This window comes from Lepus europaeus, chromosome 13 (assembly GCF_033115175.1).
Source record: "Lepus europaeus isolate LE1 chromosome 13, mLepTim1.pri, whole genome shotgun sequence".
Lineage (NCBI taxonomy): Eukaryota > Metazoa > Chordata > Mammalia > Lagomorpha > Leporidae > Lepus > Lepus europaeus.
In genome coordinates this window covers 43320189-43343505 of record NC_084839.1, presented here as the reverse complement: position 1 = coordinate 43343505, position 23317 = coordinate 43320189, and the positions used below count along the sequence as shown (strand labels likewise).

The 23317-nt window shown below is 45.8% G+C and overlaps 1 protein-coding gene across 1 annotated transcript in view; it reads left to right on the top strand.

Annotated features, from left to right (window-relative positions):
- The window catches only part of STPG4 (sperm-tail PG-rich repeat containing 4), a 47505-nt gene that overhangs the window by 6607 nt on the left and 17581 nt on the right, over positions 1 to 23317 (top strand). The window contains exons 4-5 of the mRNA XM_062208832.1: positions 15712 to 15776; positions 15989 to 16043. Coding sequence (XP_062064816.1) covers positions 15712 to 15776; positions 15989 to 16043 — 120 coding nt within the window. The remainder of the gene's footprint in view (positions 1 to 15711; positions 15777 to 15988; positions 16044 to 23317) is intronic.

The window sequence follows — 23317 nt, the reverse complement described above, 5'->3', positions numbered from 1 at the left end:
GACCAAAAATGTCATAGTCTCCACATGAATCTCTCTCTCTCTCTCTTTCTCTCTCTCTCTCTCTCTCTCTCTTTATTTATTTATTTGAATGTTACAGATAGAGCAGGTTGGGGTGGGGAGAGAGAATTCCCTTCTGCTGGTTCCCTCACCAAATGGCCGCAAAGGCCAGGGTTGGGCCAGATGGAAGTCAGGAGCCAGGAGCTTCTTCTGGGTGTCCCACATGAGTGGCAGGGGCCCAAGAACTTGGGCCATCCTCTGCTGCCTTTCCCAAGCACTTGAGCAGAGAGCTGGGTCGAAGTGGAGCCGCTGGGACGTGAACCGCAATGCTAGCAGTGCACAGTTCTGGCCCTTGAATCCCTTTCTTTTTCCATACTCTAATATCCCAGCCCCAGCAATCTTTCTGTTCCCTGCAGCCTATAATCCATTGACTGTCCCACCTTTTCATGACCTCTCAACCCCCTGGTGTTTCCCTTCAAAGCTGAAGTGCCATAGTTAATCATTACAGTTACTCTGCACACACGGGCAGTCCCCTTGCCCTGACTGCTCATTTCTTAGTTGTTTGGCAAAGCCACACCCTGGTTAAATCTCACTCTCTGCTGCTTTGTACCTGCATCCACAGCACTGAATGACTAGGCCTGTTTTAATCCCCTCACTTCCAGCAGGCACCGAGTGGACTTTGCTAGTCGATTTACTTCCCCCTTGCCTGCATAGGTGGCTTTATCTCATCTCCCCTCTTCTCAGACCTTGGACACCTCCTCCCTCATCCTCTCTCTCGTTCTTTCTCCTCCTGCTTTTTGCTGTCACTGCTCCCTCTCCCTGACCCCTTGGGGTACCCTCACCCTCAGACCTCTTCTTGATCTCCACTCACTCCCCGGATGGTGCTGTTCCCAGTGTCAAGGCTAGGAACACTGTCTATTTATTTGTGATTAACCAAACTCGTATCTCCTGCCCACACCATCCTTCTGGATTCCCAGCTTGTATATCCCACTGCTTTTTTGACCCCTCTGCTTGTCCAATCCAGGGTTTCCCAACCTCGGCACCTTTGACATTTTAGAGAGGATAAAGCTGCACACTGTGGGATGTTCAGCAGCCTTCCTGGCTCACGTTCATTAGATGCCATTAGCAATCTCCCCTCCCAGTTGTAGCCACCAAAGATGTTTCCAGACCTCACCAAGTGTTCCATGGCAGGTAAAAATGCTCCTGGTTGAGAACGGCTGGGTTAAGGCATTGTGGTGGTGGGTGTGATCTCTGTGGGTTTTCTGAGTCAGCAGCCTGTGGGGACTGGCTTCACTCCTGACTTCATTCTCTCCCCCTCCCCCAACCTTAAAGTAGGGTTGTTTTAATTTTTAAATTTATATATATTTTTAAATGTTTTTTTTTTTATTTGTTTGACAGGTAGAGTTACAGACAGTGAGAGAGAGAGACAGAGAGAAAGGTCTTCCTTCCATTGGTTCACTCCCCAAATGGCTGCTACGGCTGGTGCTGCGCTGATCGGGAAGCTAGGAGCCAGGTGCTTCTCCTGGTCTCCCATGCAGGTGCAGGGCCCAAGCACTTGGGCCATCCTCCACTGCCCTCCTGGGCCACAGCAGAGAGCTGGACTGGTGAGGAGCAAATGGGACAGAATCCGGGGCCCATATGGGATTCTAGCAGAAGATTAACCAAGTGAGCCACAGCGCCAGCCTGCTTGCTCGTCCGTCCTTCCTTCCTTCCTTCCTTCCTTCCTTCCTTCCTTCCTTCCTCTCTCTCTCTCTCTCTCTTTCTCTCTCTCTCTCTCTCTCTCTCTCTTTCTTTGTCAGAGTTACAGACTTCATCTTCTATCTGCTGGTTCACTCTCCAGATCGCTGAACAGCTGGAGCTGTGCCGATCCAAAGCCAGTACCCAGAAGCTTCTTCCAAGTCTCCCATGTGGGTTCAGGGGTGCAAACACTTGGGCCATCTTCTGCTGCTTTCCCAGGCCATAAGCAGAGAGCTGAATTGGAAGTAGAGCAGCTGGGACTCGAACCTTAACTCACTATGCCACAGCACCGGCCCAAATGACAAGATTTCATTCTTTTTTATGGTTAAATAATTTTCAGTGGTGTAAGTATACCACATTCTTCTAGCCGTGTATCTGTCAGTGCCTCTCTGTTGACTTACAGCTTAGCGGCTGTGGCTACTGCTGCAGTAACATGGGAGTACAGGAGCCTCTTGGATACGCGGATTTCATTTCCTTTGGATATGTACCCAGTAGAGGGACAGCTGAAGCTATGCTAGATCTATTTTTAGCTCTATGAAGAACCTCGTACTGTTCTCCATGGTGGCTGTCCTTACCTATGTGCGCATTCCCGCTGGATGCTCTCTGGCGTTGGTCGTGTTTTTGCTTTTTTGATAAAAGCCATTCTGACTGGGGTAAGAAGACATCTGATTGTGGTTTGGATTTGCACTTCCCTGGTGACCTAGCGTGTTGAGCATTTTCCCAGGTGCTTATTGGCCATGAGTATATCTTCTCTTCAGAAATCTCTATTCCGATCATTTGCCCAATTTTGATGAGATTCTTTTTGTTTCGTTTGTTGAGCTTTGAGTTCCTTATATATTCTGGATGTTAATCCCTTTGACAAGGGATGAACAGTTTGCAACTGTTTTCTCCAATTCTGTAGGCTGTGTCTTACTCTGTTGGTGATTTCCTTGGTATACAAAAGCTTCTTGGCTCGATAGAATCCTGTTTGTCTATTTTTGCTTCCATTGCCTGCACTTTTTGAGGTCTTATCCAAAACTCCATCACCTGTTCTAATGCCTTGGAGTGTTTCTCCCATGTTTTCTTCTAGTAGTTTCATGATTTCAGGTCTTACATTAGATCTTTGATTCATTTGGAGTTGCTTTTTGTATATGGTGAGAGCTAGGAATCTAGGTTCATTCGTCTGCATATGCATATTCAGTTTTCTTAGCACCATGTCTTTTCCAATGTATATTTTTGTAGAAAACCAGCTGGCAGTAGCTATAGATTTGTTTCTGTGTTTTCTATTCTGTTCCATGGGTCTGTGTGTCAGTTTTTGTGCCAGTACCATGCTGTCTTGGTTACTGTAGAGACCAGATATTATAATGCCTCCAGCTTTTTTCTTTACATTCATGATTTCTTTGATTATTTAGTCTTTTGTGGTTAAATATGAGTTTTAGGATTTTTTTCTGTTTCTGTGAAGAGTGCTCTTAGTACTTTAATGGGGATTGCATTGAATCTGTAAATCATATTGGATAGTATGGGATAGCATGGACATTTTGGCAGTGTTAATTCTTCCAACCTATGCATGTGGGAGGTGTTTCCATTGTTTTGTGTCTTCTTCGAGTTCTTTCATCAGTATTTTGAGATTTTCATTGTAGAGATAATTCATTTCTTTGGTTAAATTTAAATTTATATTTATGGATTTATCTGAGAGGCAGAGAGACAGGATGGGGGAGATAGAGAGAGAGAGAGACAGAGACAGAGACAGAGAGAAAGAGCGAGCACGCACGCGCACTTCCATTTGCTGGCCCACTCCCCAAATGCCCATGATGGGATTCTTGCAATGACTGGGGCTGGACCAAGACAAAGCCATAAACCAGGAACCCAACCCAGATCTCCCCTGTGGATGATTGGGCACCCACACTCCTGTGTCAGCACCTCTGTCCTCCAGGATGGAGCACAGCAGGGAAGCAGAGGCGGGAGCCAGAGGCAGGCACTGAACCCACGCACTCTGACGTTGGCATTCCAGCTGGTGTCTAAGCAGCTAGGCCAAATCCCTGTCCCTGGGATTGCTTTCTTGATCTGTGTCTTAGCAAGTTACTGTATACAAATGCAACTTTTTTGGTATGTTGATTTTTCTATCCTGCAACTTTCCTGAATTTGCTCATCAGTTCTCACAGTCTTCAGGTGGTCTTTAGGTTTTTCTATATAGAGAATCATGTTGTCCTCATGTGATTATCTTTGATCTTGAAAATTTATTTTTATGAATTCCCCAAAGTCCAAGAGATGAGTGGTTTCTACCAAAGAAGGTTTCTTTTTTTTTTTTTTTTTAAGATTTTTATTTATTTATTTGAAAGGCAGAGTTACAGAGAGGCAGAGGCAGAGAGAGAGAGAGATCTTCCACTTGCTGGTTCACTCCCCAGATGACCACAATGGCTGGAGCTGCGCCCATCTGAAGCCAGGAGCCTGGAGCTTCTTCTGGGTCTCCCACTCAAGTGCAGGGGCCCAAGGACTTGGGCCATCTTCTACTGCTTTCTCAGGCCATAGCAGAGAGCTGGGGCAGCTAGGGCTTGAACTGGCGCCCATGTGGGATGCTGGCACTGCAGGTGGCGGCTTTTCCTGTTACGCCACAGTGCCAGCCCCGTAGAAGGTTTGTTTCTGCTTCTGCTAATATTTAGGGTAACTATCAGTCTGGTGTCATTTGAAGTGCACTTGCTTATGTGTTCTTAGGTCACCCCAGTGGTGTGAATTTGGACTGGAGTCCGTGGAAGAGAACAGCCCATAGTTATCACCTCTTAGGGGTGGGTTTCTTCTCCCCTCCCATGGACACCCTGCTGTCCTTTGGTGATGGGATGAGATGGGAGAATTTATTTTCCAGAAGTGCCCTTTTTGAGCCTCAAATTCCTGGGGGAGGGCTCCCATGAGACTGGTTCTCATAGCATACTCACGTGTGTGTAACTGGAGGGAAGGTACATGAACGCAAAGTTAACTGCGTGCTTGTCTTTGTGAGGAGTACTCGATTGACAATGGTTTCCATTTGGAAAGTAGGGGTTAGACAGAGGACAGGGAGACCCATTTTTTTCTTTTTGTTGATCTTGAGTTGTTTTCCTTGTATAAGTAATGTTCTTTTTCAGTCATGCTCATTAGTAAAAAGCTTAAAATTTTTTGCTGTTAAGTATTCTCCCTTCTTTATATGTTCCTATCAAAAACAAAAACAAAAACACACACACACAAAGAGAGAGAGAGAGAGAGAGAGAGAGAGAGATTTATTTCTTTATTTGAAAGTCAGAGTTACAGAGAGACAGGGAGAGACACCAAACATCTTGTACCTGCTGGTTCACTCCCCAGATGGTCACAACAGCCACTGCTGGGCCAGGCCAAAGCCAGGAGCCTGGAGCTTCATCTGAGTCTCCCACATGGGTGACTGGGGCCTAAACACTTAAGCCAACTTCTGCCGCTTTTCCCAGGCGATTGGCAGGGAGCTGGGTCCATTTGATGGTTCAAAAGGCATCCCTGACCTGAGCCTGGGATTCACAGATCTGGCAGTTCCTTGATTCTTGTTAGCTGTGTTTATAATGTGACGATATATCTCTAAAGATACACTAATTATAAAAGTATTCCATGATACAACAACTACTGAGAGAATTTTCAACAGGAAGGTTTAGTCTGCGCCCAAGAACGTGGTGGTGGACATCAGGTGTGGGCATCCTGGATCCAGCAGTAGCCACGGCATCCTTGAGAAGCCTCCCTCCAGGGTTCGGCGTGAAGTGGTGCATTTTATTAAAACAAAACAAAACAAAACAGTGATCTGAACACTCAGATTAGATTTGAAGTAGGCAGTCATTTAAGCACCTGCTCTACTCTAGAAACTGGTTAGTTAGAGATTGGGCCAAGACTTAGATGTTGGGATAACAAAGAGCCAAATATAGATAAGATGAAATGATTCATGGTTCATTGAAATGAAAATCATGGGCCTTGAAGATAATTTTTGAGGCCAAACTTCTCACAAGCTGCTCTGGGGCGAAGTGGCAGTTGTGACAGACAACTACCTCATGGACGTGGCAAATGAAATGATATTTGAAAGCTGGGTGCAGAAAATTGATCTCAGAAACTGGGACTCACTGTAGTCCTAGTGGAAATGACAAGATACCGGCCAAATTAAGGGGGGCTGTTATTGGTATCATCAGGTGAACTTCTTTTTGAAGGAAGTATTATGTTGTCTATTTTTTGGATTTTGGATTTTTGAACAGTGAATTTTCTTTTCGCACCATGCTGATCCGAAGCCAGGAGCCAGGTGCTTATCCTGGTCTCCCTATGAGGGTGCAGGGCCCAAGCACTTGGGCCATCCTCCACTGCCTTCCTGGGCCACAGCAGAGAGCTGGCCTGGAAGAGGGGCAACCGGGACAGAATCCGGCGCCCCAGCAGGGACTAGAACCCGGGGTGCCGGCGCCACAGGCGGAGGATTAGCCTAGTGAGCTGCAGCGTCGGCGAAGCAGTGAATTTTCTATATGACACAAGAGGCTTTGCTTCTCAGAGAGAAGACATTATTCTACCAACAGTGCCTGAAAATATTGCACCTGGCAGCCCCTTGGTTGCACTCACCTTGTTATTCTGATAAGGCTCTAAAGGAGTGAGAAATCTCTTTCTTTCTGTCCTACCTTTTTATGGGTCTGGGTTCTCAAAATAGTGTCACCCCCAACTTCTGGTTTCTAGTTCTGTCTGTAACTAGCTTGGAAGTTGCAGTTCCATCCTAACAGCATGTTAAAAGCTAAATAAACTGAAAAATCAACAGCTTTTCTTAGAACTGTAAGAGAAGGCAGGCCACAGGGCACATTTCGGTCCTTCAAATTGGTGAGACAAGCAGGAGGATGTGGATAATCACAACTTATCAGCGCAGAAAACCACACATAGTAACCTCTCCAGGAACCCTGACCGGGTAGGGACAGCTGAGCTGTAAGCAGTGAGTGGCTGGAGGCTCAGTGTGAGCAAATCCCAGAGTTAAAAGCTCCAGGGGGAGCAATTGAGAGGTGGCCTCATGGTTTTGTGAGTGAGCTCCAAGAGCTGGAGCAGGCTCTCACAGTAAATATCACTGACAGACCCCTTCCTGCTTCTGCTAGGGTGAGAGGAAAAGGGACAGTATTAACTCATCAGAAAAGGACAAGAAAGAACCCACCCGGACACTGTGTCCTTGATAAGGTCTGCCCTAGGAGAAGCTGGTCCACCAGGCCCAGCTGCTAGAGTTCCATCAGAGCCTCACCCACCCGGGGAAGGCACATGCCCCACTTCAGCAGCTCTTGTGATCCTGCCCAGCTTAGGAGTGAGGGAGGAGCTGAGAAAAGCTTGTGAAATTCACAGTCCAGAGAGGGAGGCTCACTACAGGACTGCGGCCTATTGTAGGACAATGGAATGCATCCCTTCCCCCATGCCTGTCTCCACATCATTAGAGGTCTGTTTACGGTCATTCCTTTCACTCAGTACATCATAACTCACTATCCATTAAAAATTACATGGTAGACTAAAAGACCAAAAAAAAAAAAAAAAAAAAAAAGAAAGAAAGAAAGAAAGAAAAACCTACTTGAAGACAGAGCAAGCATTACAATCAGCAATGGCAGGGCGCTGGGACAGTGGTGATTAAGATGCTGACTGTGGGCGCTAATGGATGTAGTAGGCAATGTGCAAGAACAGACGGGCAATGCAAGCAGAGACGGAGTCCTAAGAAAGAAGAAGAAGTGCTGGAGAGTGAAAACGCCGGAACAGAAATGACGGGTGCCTTTGATGGGCTTAGGAGTGCACTGGGCTCGGGTGCAGTAAGACTCTGTGACTCCAGGATGTCTCAGGAGAAACCTCCAAAAAGAAGGAGGCCCGAGACAAACCCCCTAGAATATCCAGCAAGCTCGGGACAACTACAAAATGCGTAATATACTCACCACGGGCATACGAGAAGAAGGAAGAGTGAAAAAGAAGAAATATTTGAAAAATGTCAGATTAATGTCAGAGAGCAAATCAAGCTCCCTGAACAACAAGAAGGGTAGATGCCGAAGAACATTTAAGGCCGGGCACGTCATCTTCAAACCTGGGGAAATCAAAGACGACTCAGAAATCCAAAAGAGGCCCAGGGCAGTGTATGGGGTGGTGAGTGGAGGGAGACGCCTACGGAGGCACCACCACAAGCCTTGTAGCCCACTCCCCTTCAGAAACCATGCAAGCAAGAAGAGGAAGTGCAGATCCAGTGCGGAGAGCAGGAAGCCCCTGGAGAGGAGGGGCCGGGGAGTCCCTGTGGGAGGTTGACACATGGTCCTCCAGCAGTTGTTTGGTGCCCAGGTGTCCTCCCTTCCTGCCCGGATCACATCCTGCTTCCTTATCTCTCTCCTCCCCTCTCCTTTTCCTCCCAGGTCCTTATCTCTCACTCCTCCCATCTTGTTAATTTCCCCTTTGCACTTAGGCCCTCTCCTCCCTTACTTACTACCCCTGCTGAACTAACCAGCTCCTGCCTCTAACAACTCTGCCTCTCCAATTCTGTACCCTGTGAAATTAGCCTTCACAAATGAAGGAAAAATACAAACTTGCCTAGGCAAACAAAAATTTGGGAAATTTGTTGCCAGTAGATGTTTTTTTTTTTTTTTTGGACAGGCAGAGTTAGAGAGACAGACAGACAGAAAGGTCTTCCTTCTGTTGGTTCACCCCCCCAATGGCCACTATGGCCGGCGCTGCGTCGATCCGAAGCCAGGAGCCAGGTGCTTCCTCCTGGTCTCCCATGCGGGTGCAGGGCCCAAGCACTTGGGCCATCTTCCACTGCCCTCCCGGGCCACAGCAGAGAGCTGGCCTGGAAGAGGAGCAACCGGGACAGAATCCGGCGCCCCGACCAGGACTAGAACCCAGGGTGTCGGCAGCGCAGGCGGAGGATTAGCCTAGTGAGCCACGGCACCAGCCAATAAGTTTTTTTTTTTTTTAAAGATTTATTTATTTATTTATATGAAAGGCAGAGTTTACAGAGAGAGAGAGGAAGAGACAGAGATGCTCCATCCTCTGGTTCACTCTCCAATTGGCTGCAATAACCAGAGCTGGGCCCATCTGAAGTCAGAGGTTCCTCAGGGTCTCCCACCTGTGTGCGGGGGCCATCACCTGAGCATCACCTGCTGCCTCCCAGGGGTGTGCCTTAGTATCCAGTATGGAATGAAGACATCTTAATCAGCAGTTGAACTGCTGAAGCAAATGCCTGTCCCTATTTTTTCTTTTTAAATTTTCTAACTGATCTAAATGTGAATTTCTCCAAAAATAATAACAACAAAGTGTGTGATTATGTATTCTTATGTATATATCTTGTGTGTGCTTATGTATGTTTACAAGTAGGTACAATGAGTGATAGCAATGATACAAGGTACAGGAGGGAGGAATCAGAATTACCTTGTTATGATAAGGTGCTCAATTACCCATAAGGCAGTACAGTGTTATTAAAGGTGACTGCAAATGTAAATTAGATGTAGATATATATTGCAGGGCCAGCGCTGTGGTGCAGTGGGTTAATGCCCTGGCCTGAAGCACCAGCATCCTTTATGGGTGCTGGTTCTAGTCCCTGTTGTTCCACTTCCAATCCAGCTCCCTGCTATGGCCTGGGAAGGCAGTAGAAGATGGCCCAAGTCCTTTGGCCCCTGCACTCATGTGGGAGACCCAGAAGAAGCTTCTGGCCCCTGGCTTCGGATTGGTGCAGCTCCAGCTGTTGCGGCCAATTGGGGAGTGAACCAGTGGATAGAAGACCTCTCTCTCTCTGCTTCTCCTTCTCTTTCTGTGTGACTTTGACTTTCAAATAAATAAATAAATCTTTTTTTTTTAAGTATATTGCAAACACTGGAGCAAGTACAAAAATTTTTTAAAAATTAAAAGTAGAGGGGCTGGCGCTGGGGCGCAGTGGGTTGATGCCCTGGCCTGAAGTGCCAGCATCCCATATGGGCGCCGGTTCTAGTCCTGGCTGCTCCTCTTCCAACCCAGCTCTCTGCTATGGCCTGGGAAAGCAGTGGAAGGTGGCCCTGCACCCACATGGGAGACCCGGAGGAAGTTCCTGGCTCCTGGCTTCGGATTGGCGCAGCTCCGGCCGTTGTGGCCATCTGGGGAGTGAACCATTGTATGGAAGACCTCTCTTTCTCTGCCTCTCCTCTCTGTGTAACTCTGACTTTCAAATAAATAAATAAATCTAAAAAAAAAAATTAAAAGTAGAAAACCAAAACTGTTATACTAAGAAAGGAGAGAAAATGAAATAATATAAAATTTAATTAGGCCCACAAAGGGTGGGAAAAAAAGAATGGAAAAACAAAAATAGAAATGAAGGACAAAAGCAAAGAATTTTTTTTTAAAGATCTATTATTTATGTGGAAGTCAGAGGTGCAGGAGGTGGCTTTACCGCTACATCACAGTGCTGGCCCCAGAATTGTTGCAGACAGTAATGAATATGGCAGATATTAATTCAACTGTAAATAATCACTTGGACCATCAATGGTCTTAATGAATCAACTAAAAGACAAGATTGTCAAAGTGGATCAAAATATAAGACCCAGATAAATATTGTCTGCAAGAAACTTACTTTAAGTGTAAGAAGATAGGCCGGCGCCGCAGCTCACTAGGCTAATCCTCCACCTGCGACGCTGGCACACCGGGTTCTAGTCCCGGTTGGGGCGCCGGATTTTGTTGCTCCTCTTCCAGTCCAGCTCTCTGCTATGGCCCGGGAGTGCAGTGGAGGATGGCCCAAGTGCTTGGGCCCTGCACCCGCATGGGAGACCAGGAGAAGCACCTGGCTCCTGGCTTCGGATCAGCACGGTGCGCCGGCTGCAGTGGCCACTGGGGGGTGAACCAATGGAAAAGGGAGACCTTTCTCTCCGTTTCTCTCTTTCTCTCACTGTCCACTCTGCCTGTCCAAAAAAAAAAAAAAAAAAAAAGTGTAAGAACATATATTGATGAAAAGTGAATAAAGATACATCATTCAAAGACTCACCTAAAGAAAACCAGGAGGGGCTTCATTCATGTCAAAAGAGCAAGGAAAGTCATCCAGGACAGGGAGGGACACTATAATGGTAAGGGTCAGCACCCCAAGGAGGGATAGCAGTGTGTACGTGCCTAACTGCCGAGTATCAAACTACAGGAGGCCAAAACATGTGAAACTGCACAGAGAAATAGGTGGACCCACTCCTATAGCTGGAGGCTTAAACACTGCTTCATCAGGAACGCACAGACCCGTCAGGCTTCCTTCAGCAAGGATGTAGCTGAAGTCAACACCAACATTTGTCAACGGAATATTATTGATGTGTACAGACTGGTTCAACAATAGCAGAAAAGCGTTCAGCCCGTTCTGAGCCATGAAAACACACCTTACCGAGTTGGAGAGAATAGAAATCATACAGTGTCTGCATTCAGGCCACCATGGAATTAAACTACAAACCAGCAATAGCAAGGTACCTAGAAAATCCCCCAAACACATGGAGATTAAACAACACACTTTGAATGGACACATGCATCAAAGACGATCTCTCAGGAGAGATTTAAGGCCATTCTGAACAACATGAAAATGAAAACAGTCCAACCAAATCTGGGATATAGCAAAAGCAGTGCTTAGAAGGGCATTTATAGCACTGAATGCATATGCCAGAAAAGAAGAAAGGCCCAAAGTCCATCACCTAAGTTACTGCCTTAGGAAACTAGAATAGGAAAGGTAAACTCAGAGTAAGCAGAAGAAAATAAATAGCAAAAATTAGAGCAGAAGTCCATGAAATTGGAAATGGGAAATCAACTGAGAAAAATCAACGAAACAAAGCTTGACAAGATGGACAAAGCTGGTAAACCTCTATCCAGGCTAAGAAAAAAAGAGAGAAGACACAAACTGCTAATGTCAGACCCACAAGAGAGGACATCATTACAGATACCCAGATGTTAAAAGAATAATATAGGAACATTATGAACAATTCTGTGCCTGCAAATTTGATAACCTGGATAGCCCAGTTCCTTGGGAGAAACCATCTGTCAAAACCCACATAAGAAGAAATTGACACTCTAAATAGGCTTATATTTATTAAAGAAATTGAGTAAATAATAGTGAGATCACATGTGTATTCTACCAAATATTTAAGGAAGAAATCATACCGATTCTTTATAATCCCTTTCAGAAGGTAGAATTAGAAGGCATTTTCTAACTCATTCTATGAGGCCAGCATCACCCTGATATCAAAGTCAAATAAATCATAAGAAAAGAAAACTATGGGACCAATATCTCTTATGAATGCAGATGTAAAAATCCTCAACAACATATTATTAAGTGAAGTCCAACAATGTATAAAAAGAATAATACACTAAGACCAGCTTGGATTTATCTCAGTTAAATACAAGACTGGTTCAACATTCAAAAATTAATCTCCGGCCTCAACAGCTAAAGAAGAAAAGTAACAGATTACGTCAATAGATGCAGAAAAAGCATTTGACAAAACCCAACATCCACTCACGATCAAAATTCTCAGTAAAATAGGAATAGAGGGGAACTTCTGCAACTTAATAAAGAATACTTACCAAAAAACCTACAGCTATCATCATACTTAACAGTTAGAAACTTTCCCACCAAGGTCAAGGACAAGGCAAGATATTGCTCTCCAACCACTCCTAGTCCTTGTTAATGCAACAAGAAAAGAAAAGGAAAAGACCAATTGGGAAAGAAGAAATAAAATTGTCCTTATTCACAGATGATGAGATTGTCCATGTAAATAATTCAAAAGAACAAAAGCAGTTCTTGGAACTAGTAGTATTTATAGTGATGTTGTAGGATAAAGGCTGATATACAAAAGTCAGGTGCTTTCCTATAAAACAGGATGAATAAATAGAATTTGAAATTAAAAGCACAGTACTGAGGTGTTTGGCCTAGCAGTTAAGATGTCCATGTCCCACATAGAAATCCCTGGATTTGATTCTTGGCCTCAGCTCCCAACTCCAGCTTCCTGCCAGAGCAGCTCTGGGAGGCAGCAAGTGATGGCTCAAGTAACAAGGCCGTGGCCTAACCCATTGCCCAGCCCCCAAGACATATCTGATACAGGACTATGATCCAAAAATAAACAAGGAACTCTTACAATTCAACATGAATACAAACGTGGACCAAACACCTTAGCAGACACCTCACCAAAGAAGATATATAGGTGGCAAACAAGCACATGGAAAGATACTCCACATCATTTATCACCAGGGAAATCCAAGAAAAAACCACCATGGGCTAGCACTTCACAACTATTAGAATGGCTGAGATCCAGAACATGGGAAACCGAAGCTGGCGAGGATGCGGGCTGAGAGGAGCCCTCCCTCACCGCCGCTGGGTGTGCACGGTGATACAGCCACCTTGGAAGGTAGTTTGGAAGAGTTATTTTTAAAATAAAACTAAATATATTTTTTACCGTAATATCCAGCAGTCCACTCCTTAGTATTTATCTAAAGGAGCTGAAAGCTATGTCCACACGAAAGACTGCCCGTGGATGTTTATAGCAGCTTTATTGCTAACTACAAAAACGGGGGAGCAACCAAGATGTTCTTTAGTGGATGGATGGCTAAATCAACTGTGGTGCAGTCAGAAGATGCAATATTTTTCACTGCTGAAAAAAGAGATATCAAGCCATTAAAAGGCATGGAACTTAAATGCCTATTACTAAGTGAAAGAAGCCTGTCGAAAAGGTAACAAACTATACGATTCCAACTAGATGACATTCTGAAAAAGATGAAACTATGGAAACAGTAAAAAGACAATGGCTGGCAAGTGACTGGGGGTGGGGGTGGGGGGTGGGGAGGGATGAGCAGGCAGAGCACAGAGCCTTCCCAGGGCAGTGAGAATGCCCTTTGTGCTCCTCTACTAGGGGTCCAGGTCACTGTGCCTTCGTCCAGGTCATGGGGTGTACAACACCGAGAGTGAGCCGTGATGTAACCGTGGACTCCGGGGCCCAATAAACTCATCCCTTGTTTAACACACCCATCGCTCTGCGGGAAAATGGAGGTTAACCATATGTGGGAGCCAGGAGCATAAGAGAAATCTCTGGCCCTTTCTCTAAATTTTGCTAGGAGCCTAAAACTGCTCTAAGCATAAATCTTCACAATTATATTGTTGTCACACTAAACAGTCTAGTAAGTCAGGTTTTCTCCCATCATTCCAGTTTTCTGACACTGATGGTATTGAGGCAACATAACTGAGTTACACAGCCATGAGGGTATCATCCTGCCATATTTTATGACTTCAAATTGGGTATCTAATCAGCATAGTTTGAAAGACTAGCTAGAATCTGTTTTTTGTTTTTTTGTTTTTGTTTTTTAGCTAGGCATATTGTGTATTCTCTGAGCCTTACATTATACATAGCAACTGAAGAACTGAGAAGCCTATGTGGGAATGACAGAGTAGTGTGTGTGTGTGTGTGTGTGCAGACTCAAGGACCCAAGGAGCACGGAACCACCCAGAGAGTCTGCAGCCAGTTTAGCAGGGTACAGAAAGGCCCTCCCCGATGTAAGGCCGTGCTCCTCGAGGCTTTGTGGAAAAAGCGCTCTTGCAGCTATGTTAAATAGCAAAAACTGAGTGATGCCAGGTAGAGCAGGTTAAGTACGCAAGATGGTATTGTGGGTAACCAAGATTCTTTTCCAGACCAATGCTGTCTAGGAGGTCTGTTTGTTTTACATAAATGCTCATTACAGAACTCTTAGGTAGATTGCTGAGTTTGGATGAACAAATATCTGTTTTAAGGGATCTTTTCCCTCCTCCTCTTTCTTTCTTGTGTGTGTGTATATGCAGAGAGAGAGAGAAAGAGAGAGAGAGAGACAGAGAGAGGCAGAGACGGAATAAAGTGTATGCATGTTTAAATTCATGTAACCATCATCAGAATTTAAAAGTTATATGTTGCTGGCCCCCAGGAAAGACCTCTTGTGCTTCTGTGACACTAGACCACTCTGGTCTCCTTGGTGTTTGTTATGTCGAGCAGTTAACAAGGCACAGGTGCATCAGGGGCCACGTGTGTCCTTCACCATCAAGCTTGTATTCACTGTCAGCATCACCGCACCCTCAAGAAAAGCTTTCTCTGTGGTCGAAACGGTGTATTAATCTGGGAAAGACAGTCACAGGGCGAACTGCGATAGAGGAACGTCCACGTGGCTGGCAACTCCAGGCTAGGGGTGCCTCGTTCTCAACAAAGATGGTATTGTTTCCTAACATTGGATATAAAAATAACAGGCGGTGAAAGGAGACTGCTGGCTTCGGAAGTCTTCTTCCTAGGCCTTTGTCATCTCACACCTGCCTGCCCGCCAGCTTCTGCAACACAGACTGCTGGGGAGGCCACGGCGTCCTCCTCCCTTCTCTCCTGCCCTCCCTCCCCTCACAGATCCCACTCTCGCCCCTCACCAATGCCTAACACCCCCTTGTTTCTCGTGCCTCTGGGCTAACGTCCACAGACCCGGGACAGGAGTCCCCGGATGGTGTGTAATAGATTTGGCCGTGGGCAGAGGCGGGCTCACAGGTAAGTCTTCCTTCTTGGCACACCCTCCCTGGATCTCCCCCAGCAAGTCCTGCCTGCCTCCAAAGACTTCCTCCGCGTACCCCAGCGGATTAGTCCTTCCCTGCCCCTTGCCTTTCCCCGTTTGTAGCGCCGGCTGCGGTGTTCTGTGTTAGGATGGTTTCCGTGAGCCCTTCTCACTCCTGCGGGTCTGGGACCAGGTGGCCCTCCCGCTGTGCTCCCCAGCACCGGCTCTGGGCTCATTGGACAGTCAGCTTGATCTGTGGAATCTGGGACATTTAAAATGGGGTCCACTGGACGGCATTTTCCTATGCGGTGTCTCGGGCATGCTGTCTGTAAAACTCACCATGAAAAGTTACTGTACATTGGAGTTTTGAAGCGCCACCTTTGAAAATGTAGAGCTAACTCATATAGTGTTATTTGATCGTGAAACAAAGGATCATGAATGACTGGTAATAAGTGAGTTTCCGACCTGTGTTAACCTATTATTGCCATCCTTGTTCAATCTGTGCAGTCTCTTCGGCTTTGCCCGGGGCAGTACGAGGTGCTTCCCGCCCCAGTTCCCAAGTTCCCTTCCAGGTAATTATGCTCTTATTTTCCTCATTTCACTCCTGCCTTCCTTCTCACATCCGCACATCTTCATACTCACGGCTTTAAACCTCACGGATGTACCTCGCATTTAGACTAGTACTTTAAAATAGTTAATGAGAGACAGGGAATACGTCAACAAAGATCTTTTTCACAAAAAGGGAAGATGTAGAAAATCACATCTTTTTTTTTTTTTAATACAGGAGCTTCGTGTTCCGTTCTGCAGTTCAAAGATTCCCAACAGGCTGCTTCATACCTGTGAGTATAACGCAGTTAACTCTGACAAATTTGGTGTTTAAAACATACAATGACTCCTTTTGATATAGCAACATTTTCCTCATCATAGTGGATAAACTGTGAATGATTAATGCAATGAAGGCATACTAGGGATTTCAATGTCAGTAACCCATTTGTGGCAAGTTATAGACGAAAACGGCTCTTTTATGAGTTAAAGAGATTTAATGTACAACCTGGTGACTAGAGTTAATAATATACTGTATCCTCAAAAATCTCTGAGAGTAGACTTGAAGTATCCTCACCACAAAAAATTTATGTTAGGTAATGCATATGTGAATTGGTTTGATTTAACCATTCCACAGTACATACATGATACATACAACTTTTATTTGTAGATTAAAAATTAATTTTTTAACCCAGGTTTGATCACTACACATTGTGAACATGTATCACATCATCATACTGTAACCTATAAATATGTGCAAATATTACACATTGATAAAAAGAGTTGCAATAAAAAGTTATTTAAAAAAATTATTCCAAGTGTAATATCACTGTCTGGTTATCAGGCTGAAAAAACTATCAGAATGCTTTCTTAAAATATTTTTATTGGGGCTGGCACGATGGCATAGCAGGTAAAGCTGCCGCCTGCAGTGTCAGCATCCCATATGGACGCTGGTTCGAGTCCCGGCTGCTCCACTTTTGATACAGCTGCTGTGGATGGGAAAGCAGTAGAAGATGACCCAGGTGCTTGGGTCCCTGCACCCACATGGGAGACCCGGAAGAAGCCCCTGGCTCCTGACTTCGGATCAGCTCAGCTCTGGCCGTTGTGGCCATCTGGGGAGTGAACTGGTGGATGGAAGACCTCTTTCTCTCTCTTTCTCTCTCTCTCTCTCTCTCTCTCTCTGCCTCTGCCTCTGCATCTCTGTAACTCTGCCTTTCAAATAAATAAATCTTTAAAAAATATTTTTATTCTTGGGGCCGGTGCCGTGTTGTATTGGATAAAGCAGTGGAAGATGGCCCAAGTGCTTGGGCCCCTGCACCCACATGCCTGGCTTCGGATTGGCCCAGCTGTGGCCATTGTAGCCATTTGGGGAGTAAATCAGCTCTCTTTCTTTCTCTGCCTCTCTCTCTCTCTCTCTCTAACTCTGCCTTTCAAATAAATAAAAACATCTTAAAAAATAAAATATTTTTATTCTCACCAAAGTAATACGTGCCTATGGCTAAATGACCTTTGATATAAAATCATAACAAAAGGCAGGTTTCTGCTCTGTCCCTCCCCACATTTCTAACTCCTTGTGATGGTTTCCTTGAACTCTCTTAGCTATTATAGGACTATTCCTTTGTTCTTTTTCATTTTAGGCATTATCTTTTTTTTTTTTTTAAGATTTATTTATTTATTTGAAAGGCAGAGTTACAATGAGAGAGAGGTCTTCCATCTGCTGGTACACTCTCCAGATGGCACAACAGTCTGAGCTGTGCTGATCTGAAGCCAGGAGCCAGGAACTTCTTCCAGGTCTCCCATGTGGGTGCAGGGGCCCAAGGACTTGGGCCGTCCTCCACTGCTCTCCCAGGCCACAGCAGAGAGCTGGATCAAAAGTGGAACAGCCGGTACTTAAACTGGTGCCCATATGGGATGCTGGTGCTGCAGGCGGTGGCTTTACCCACTATGCCACAGCACCGGCCCCAGCATTCGCTCTTATGTTCTCTGTATGGAATATGAACCTTTAGCTCTGAAATCTCTGTCCCCCATTTAAACCTTTCCATAGCCCCAATAGTCACATCATAATTTTCCTTCTATCACTGTATAGTGTTTGCTACATTTTAACTTTGTTCATTGTCAAGGCATATAATATATTGCTATTAAATTTCTTGAACTTTTTATTTTCCTGGAGTTAGTAACTGATTTGCTTTTGGCTTGCTTAGTTTTTTTTTTTTTTTTTTTTTAATGATACCAACTTCCCAAGAGAACTAACTGTAAATTCTTCTCAGTAATGGACAAATGCATCAGAAAATTCATGAGTTGCTTTTATTGTTTTCTCCTTTTGAGCTAAGCCTTGTGGAACATTCCATCACCCTCCTCCAATCTAAGCTGGATGCTTGCTAGGCTTTCTACATAGTGGCTGTTGATCAACTTCAGAAACTGAAAAAGTAAAAGAACTTTATTTTGGGACTCGGGAGTTGCAATCTGAGAGACAGATTCAGACAGCGCTGAATGAGTGTTCCCAAGGAAACAGGGCAAGAGGGAGCTGACGCAGGCAAATTCAGAGCAGGAAAAATGCCTTTGTCAGGGACTTCTTTTGAGTTTCGAGAAAGAACAGAGGCCACGTCACAGGGGCCGTGTGAATGGTTAAAGGGAAGAACAGGATGCATACATGATGTAAAAATGTTCATAAACAAGCATCCAGTAAACGCTTTTGACATGCATGGGGCACACTGTAATTATGCAATCATTCTAGGTGCTGCCAAAGGTAATTGAAAGTCCACCTTCAAGCCATTGGCTTGAGAGTGCGTAAGTCCAATTCTGCTAATGGCCTCCCAGCTCCATTTAGAAAGGCTTTCTCAATGCTGCTTTCATTGCGATTTTCCTATTTATTTTCACCTGGTCCTGGGACATTGCTTCAGCATCGTCTCGGAGATCTCCTGGCATAGCCCACCATGCTGACAGATGCACCAGCCAGTAATTTCTCTCCCGTCCAACTTGATGGGTGGGGGGGTCATTCTTTGCTACTGTTTCCAAGGGGGTCAGGTAAGAGGAGGGCCCTCATTAGGGATGTGGACACAAGTCTGGGGGATCCACCACGCAGCAGGTGCCAGAGGCAAGCAGGTGCTTGCGTCCCGTGGCCAGCAGGAGTGACATGAGGGCAAGTGACACGTGGCAGACACAGCCCGCGCAGCCCCTTGCACACGGCAGGAGCTCAGTGCATGGCAGCTGCTGCTGTTGTTCGTGTTCTAAGATTTCCATCAGAAGCTCAGAGAATAAAGGCCAGCTTGGTCAGGGAAGAGCTGCAGGAGAGCAGCTCCTGTATTCCTTTAGGTCTTAAATATCGCTATTTTTTTAAAAAAAAAAAAGATTTATTTGAAAGGTAGAGAGAGTTAGAGAGAGAGCTCTTCCATCCCCTGGTTCACTCCCCAAATGGCTGCAACAACCAGGGCTGGGCCTGGCTGAAGCCAGGAGCCAGGGGCCAGGAACTTCTTCCGGGTCACCAATGTGGGTGCAGGGGCCCAGGAACTTGGGCCAAACTCCACTGCTTCCCCGCGTGCATTAAAAAGGAGCTAGACTGGAAGCAGAACAGCTGGACCTGAACTGGCACCCATTTGGCATGCCAGCATAGCAGGCAGCGGCTTTACCTGCTATGCCCCAGCACCAGCCCCTCAAAGACGGCCTCACAGCACCTGCTCAGATTTCCAGCCCCCCTTCCTTTGGCTCCACATTACATTTTCACTTATCCTGTTTCTATCCAACTCTACCACTAGAATATATGCTTCCTGAAGCAGGGATTTTTTAAAAAATTTTATTTATTTATTTGAGAGGTAGAGTTAGAGAGAGAGGGAGAGACACAGAAAAGAGATCCACTGGTTCACTCACCAAAAGGCTGCAACATCCAGAGCTGGGCTGATCCCAAGCCAGGAGTCAGGAGCTTTGTTCAGGTCTCCCACGCTGGTGCAGGGGCCCAAGCACTTGTGCCATCTTCCTCTGCTTTCCCAGGCCATAGCAGAGAGCTGGATCAGAAGAGGAGCAGCCGGGACTAGAACTGGTGCCCATATGGATGCTGGCACCACAGGCAGAAGCTTAGCCCACTACGCCACAGTGCCGGCCCTGAAGCAGGGATTTTTATATGTTTTACTCTTGTATATCCAGCACCTAGAAAAGTGGATGGCATATGGTATTTGTTGAGTTAATGGATAAAAGCATTAGGGCTATTAAGTAGATCATTGCATTAACAACAAAAATGAAGAGTATCTCTAGTTTCTCTCATTTCTATAATGTGAAAATGCTTTTTCTCCTTCCAAATGTTTCCACACGTTTTCACATTTTCCATATGAGTTATGAAAAAAAATGAGCTCTGTTAGATAAGTAGCTAAATCAGTAAGGTGTCATAAAATAAAGACATAAGCAATCTGAAAGAATGAGAAAATACGAAGTAGTTAGGGTGGTTTGGTGGACTAAAGTCATTTATTTGTAATTATGAGTGGGACCTACAGCAGACATCTGACAGGGAAACTGAGCTATCTCAGGAACAGAGCCTAGAGTGGATAGGGGTCTCATGTGCGACAAAGATGATGTGACAAGTCAGAGAGAGGCAAGGATGCCTTGCGCTGCATAACTGAGGCAGCAGCGGTGCAGGACGGTGGACTGATCGTTTGTGCCCGTGTCCCTTCTCACTCCTCACTGCCGTGCTCACTGGTGTCACCTCATCCATGCTGTTTTACAAATAAAAGTCATTCACTGAGTGAGAACATCTTGTCCTGAAAAATAAATAAATAAAAAGGTTACGTTGGTGGAAAATGTTCCAAGACAGGGAACCAGCCCGGGGCCATGATTCATGTGTGTCCTGAGCACGCATTCCCAGAGCTGACTACGGGTTTGCTTTAGGTCCACAGACTTATAAGCTGCACAGAGCAGACTCTTCGGACCCCAGCAGCGGGAGGGGGCGGCGAGCAGCGTGAGCTGACTTGGGCAACGTGGCCTCCAGCCTTCCTGCAGTGAATGCATTACCTGGGCCATTAAATGTACCGCAGACGGCATTTTTCATTTGGTTGATTTTATCAAGCAGTTTAATTGCTCTAGAAATTAACACCGTGTAGAGCGAGCATGAGCTTTATAAACCGGTCGGTTAGGGTCAACTCTGGTAACTGCCTTGGCTGCCATTCATTAGGTCAGCACTGCAGTGTTCTCGGGCGCCGGGCACAGTGCCCTGTTCATCTTGTCTCGTTCTCTCACCTCGGTGAGGTCCTGTTTCCTCGCCACCTGGCTGATAGGTCAGGAAGTAGAATTAGTTGCCTGAGATCACACAGCTATTAAGAGGCAGAGTAGGGACTTAGTTTTGGTCAATGGTGACCTCAAAACCTAGGCTCTAAGCTGTCCTACCTAATCAGTGTACACAAGCAAGCAACTTGCTTCAGGTCTTTAGACAGCGGGGCCGAGGCCAACACCAAGCGGTCAGTATCATGCCTGTTTGTCCCTGAGCGCAACAGACGGGACAGAGACCTGGAAGCAAGGTAAGCTGAGGCACGGGGTTCGCAACCAGGAAACTACTTGAGACTTGTAGCAGAGGGATTGAATTTGGAGGCTCCTGCCCCACCCTCACGGGGAAGGCTGGCTGGCAGAAGACTGGTGACGTTTTCCTTGAACAGTCTCGGAAAGTCCAGATGCAGGGGAGCAACCTCCTGGCACTTAAAGCACCCCAGGGAAGAATGTAAGTGCCCACCTGTGGCCTGGGCTCACCATAACCCAGCCATACAACCGAGCTGCTGCCAGGCACAGAAGAAAAGCCTCCAGCGTGGATAAGAGACGGAGATGCTATTGATGAAAGAGATACAGCAAAGCAAAGGAATACATCCAGAAAGATTTCGTGAGGCATGGGACCTGGGAGAAAGTGGTTCCCATCTGGGAGGCGACTGAGGAGGGGCCCCAGATTGGCTATTGGACAGCAGGCCGAGAAAGAAAGCAGTCCACGTCGAAGAAGTCAATGGGGAACTCGTGTTGTCGCCCAGCAGGTTGTCATGCTGGGGACAGCCACGTCTCTCAGCACACTGCCAAGGTTTGAGTCCTGCCTCTGCTTCCGATCCAGCTTCCTGCTGATGCACACCCTGGAAGGCAGCAGAGGACGGCTCAAGTATTAGAGTCCCTGCCACCCATGCGGGAGACCAGATGGAGTTCCTGGTCTTGGCTTTGGTCTGACCCAGCCCAGGCTGTTGCAGCCATTTGGGGAGTGAACCAGTAATAGATGATCTCTCTCTCTGCCACTCTGCCTTTCAAATAAGCTTTTAAAAAGGGACACCTCGAGGTTAGCATTGTGGCATAGTGGATAAAGCTGCCTTCTATGACTTCAGTGTCCCATATGGATGCTGGTTCAAGTTCCAGCTGCTGTACTTTCAATCCAGCTTCCTGCTAATGGCCTGGGAAAAGCAGTGGAAGATGGCCCAAGTGCTTGGGCCCCTGCTACCCATATGGGAGATCCAGATGCAGATCCTGGATCTTGGCTTTGGCCTGGCCCACTTCTGTCCATTGCGGCCATCTGGGGAGTGAACCAGGAGATGGAAAATCTCTCCCCCTCTCCCTGTAACTCTTTCAAATAAGTAAATAAATAAATAAATGTTTTTTTAAGGGACAACTCATGATGGGAAAAAATTTAAAAAGTATGTAAGCAAAATGTTCAAGTGAAAAAACAAGGCAGTAATTAACTCCAGATAAAACAAAAGGCTATGTAAGAAAAGAAATCAGGGGTAGGCAGTGGTGGCACAGAGGGTTAAGCCTCCGCTTGTAATGTTAGCATCCCATATCTGAGGGCGGGTTTGAGTCCTCGCTGCTATGAGTCCATTTGAGTCACGTTTCCAATCCAACTTTCTGCTGCTGCACCTAGAAAAGCAGTGCAAGGTGGCCCAGGTACTTGGACCCCTGCGACCCACATGAGACCAGGCTGGAGTTCCCTGCTCCTGGACTCAGCTTGGCCCAACCAGGCTCTTGGGGGCATTTGGGGAGTGAACCACTGGAAGGAAGATTCTCTCTCTCTCTCTCTCTCTCTGTCTTTCTCTCTCTCTTTCTGCTTCTCCCTTTTCTCTGTCACTCTGCCTTTCAAATAAGTTTTACAAATATATAAATTAAAAAATAACAATAAGAGCATATTATTTGCTATAAGAAGATAACTGCTGGAGAACTGCTAGCTGTTAAACATAGTTGTTTTAGATTCTCTAAAGAGATGCATAAAACATGTTTCTAAGAGCTCTAATTGTGCGAATGCATCAGTTTAGTATTATTTCAGTGAAATAATAATGTTCCTTATTTGTCGCTACATGTTATACAACCTGGGGAAAAAACGTTGTCTCAGGGAATGGACTTGGAAAGGGGGTAGAACCAGAGACTTCTGTTTTTCATTGGAAAGCTTTTGTCACCAATTCTGCTTTTTGTTCTACAAATTTGTTTTTCATTTTATGAGTAAGGCAGAGAGACAGAGACTTGCCATCTATTGTTTCACTCCTCAAATGACTGCAACAGCCAGGGTTGGGCCAGGCTGATGCCAGAGCTGGAGTTCGATCATGGTCTCCACCCTGGGCGACAGGGACACAAGTGT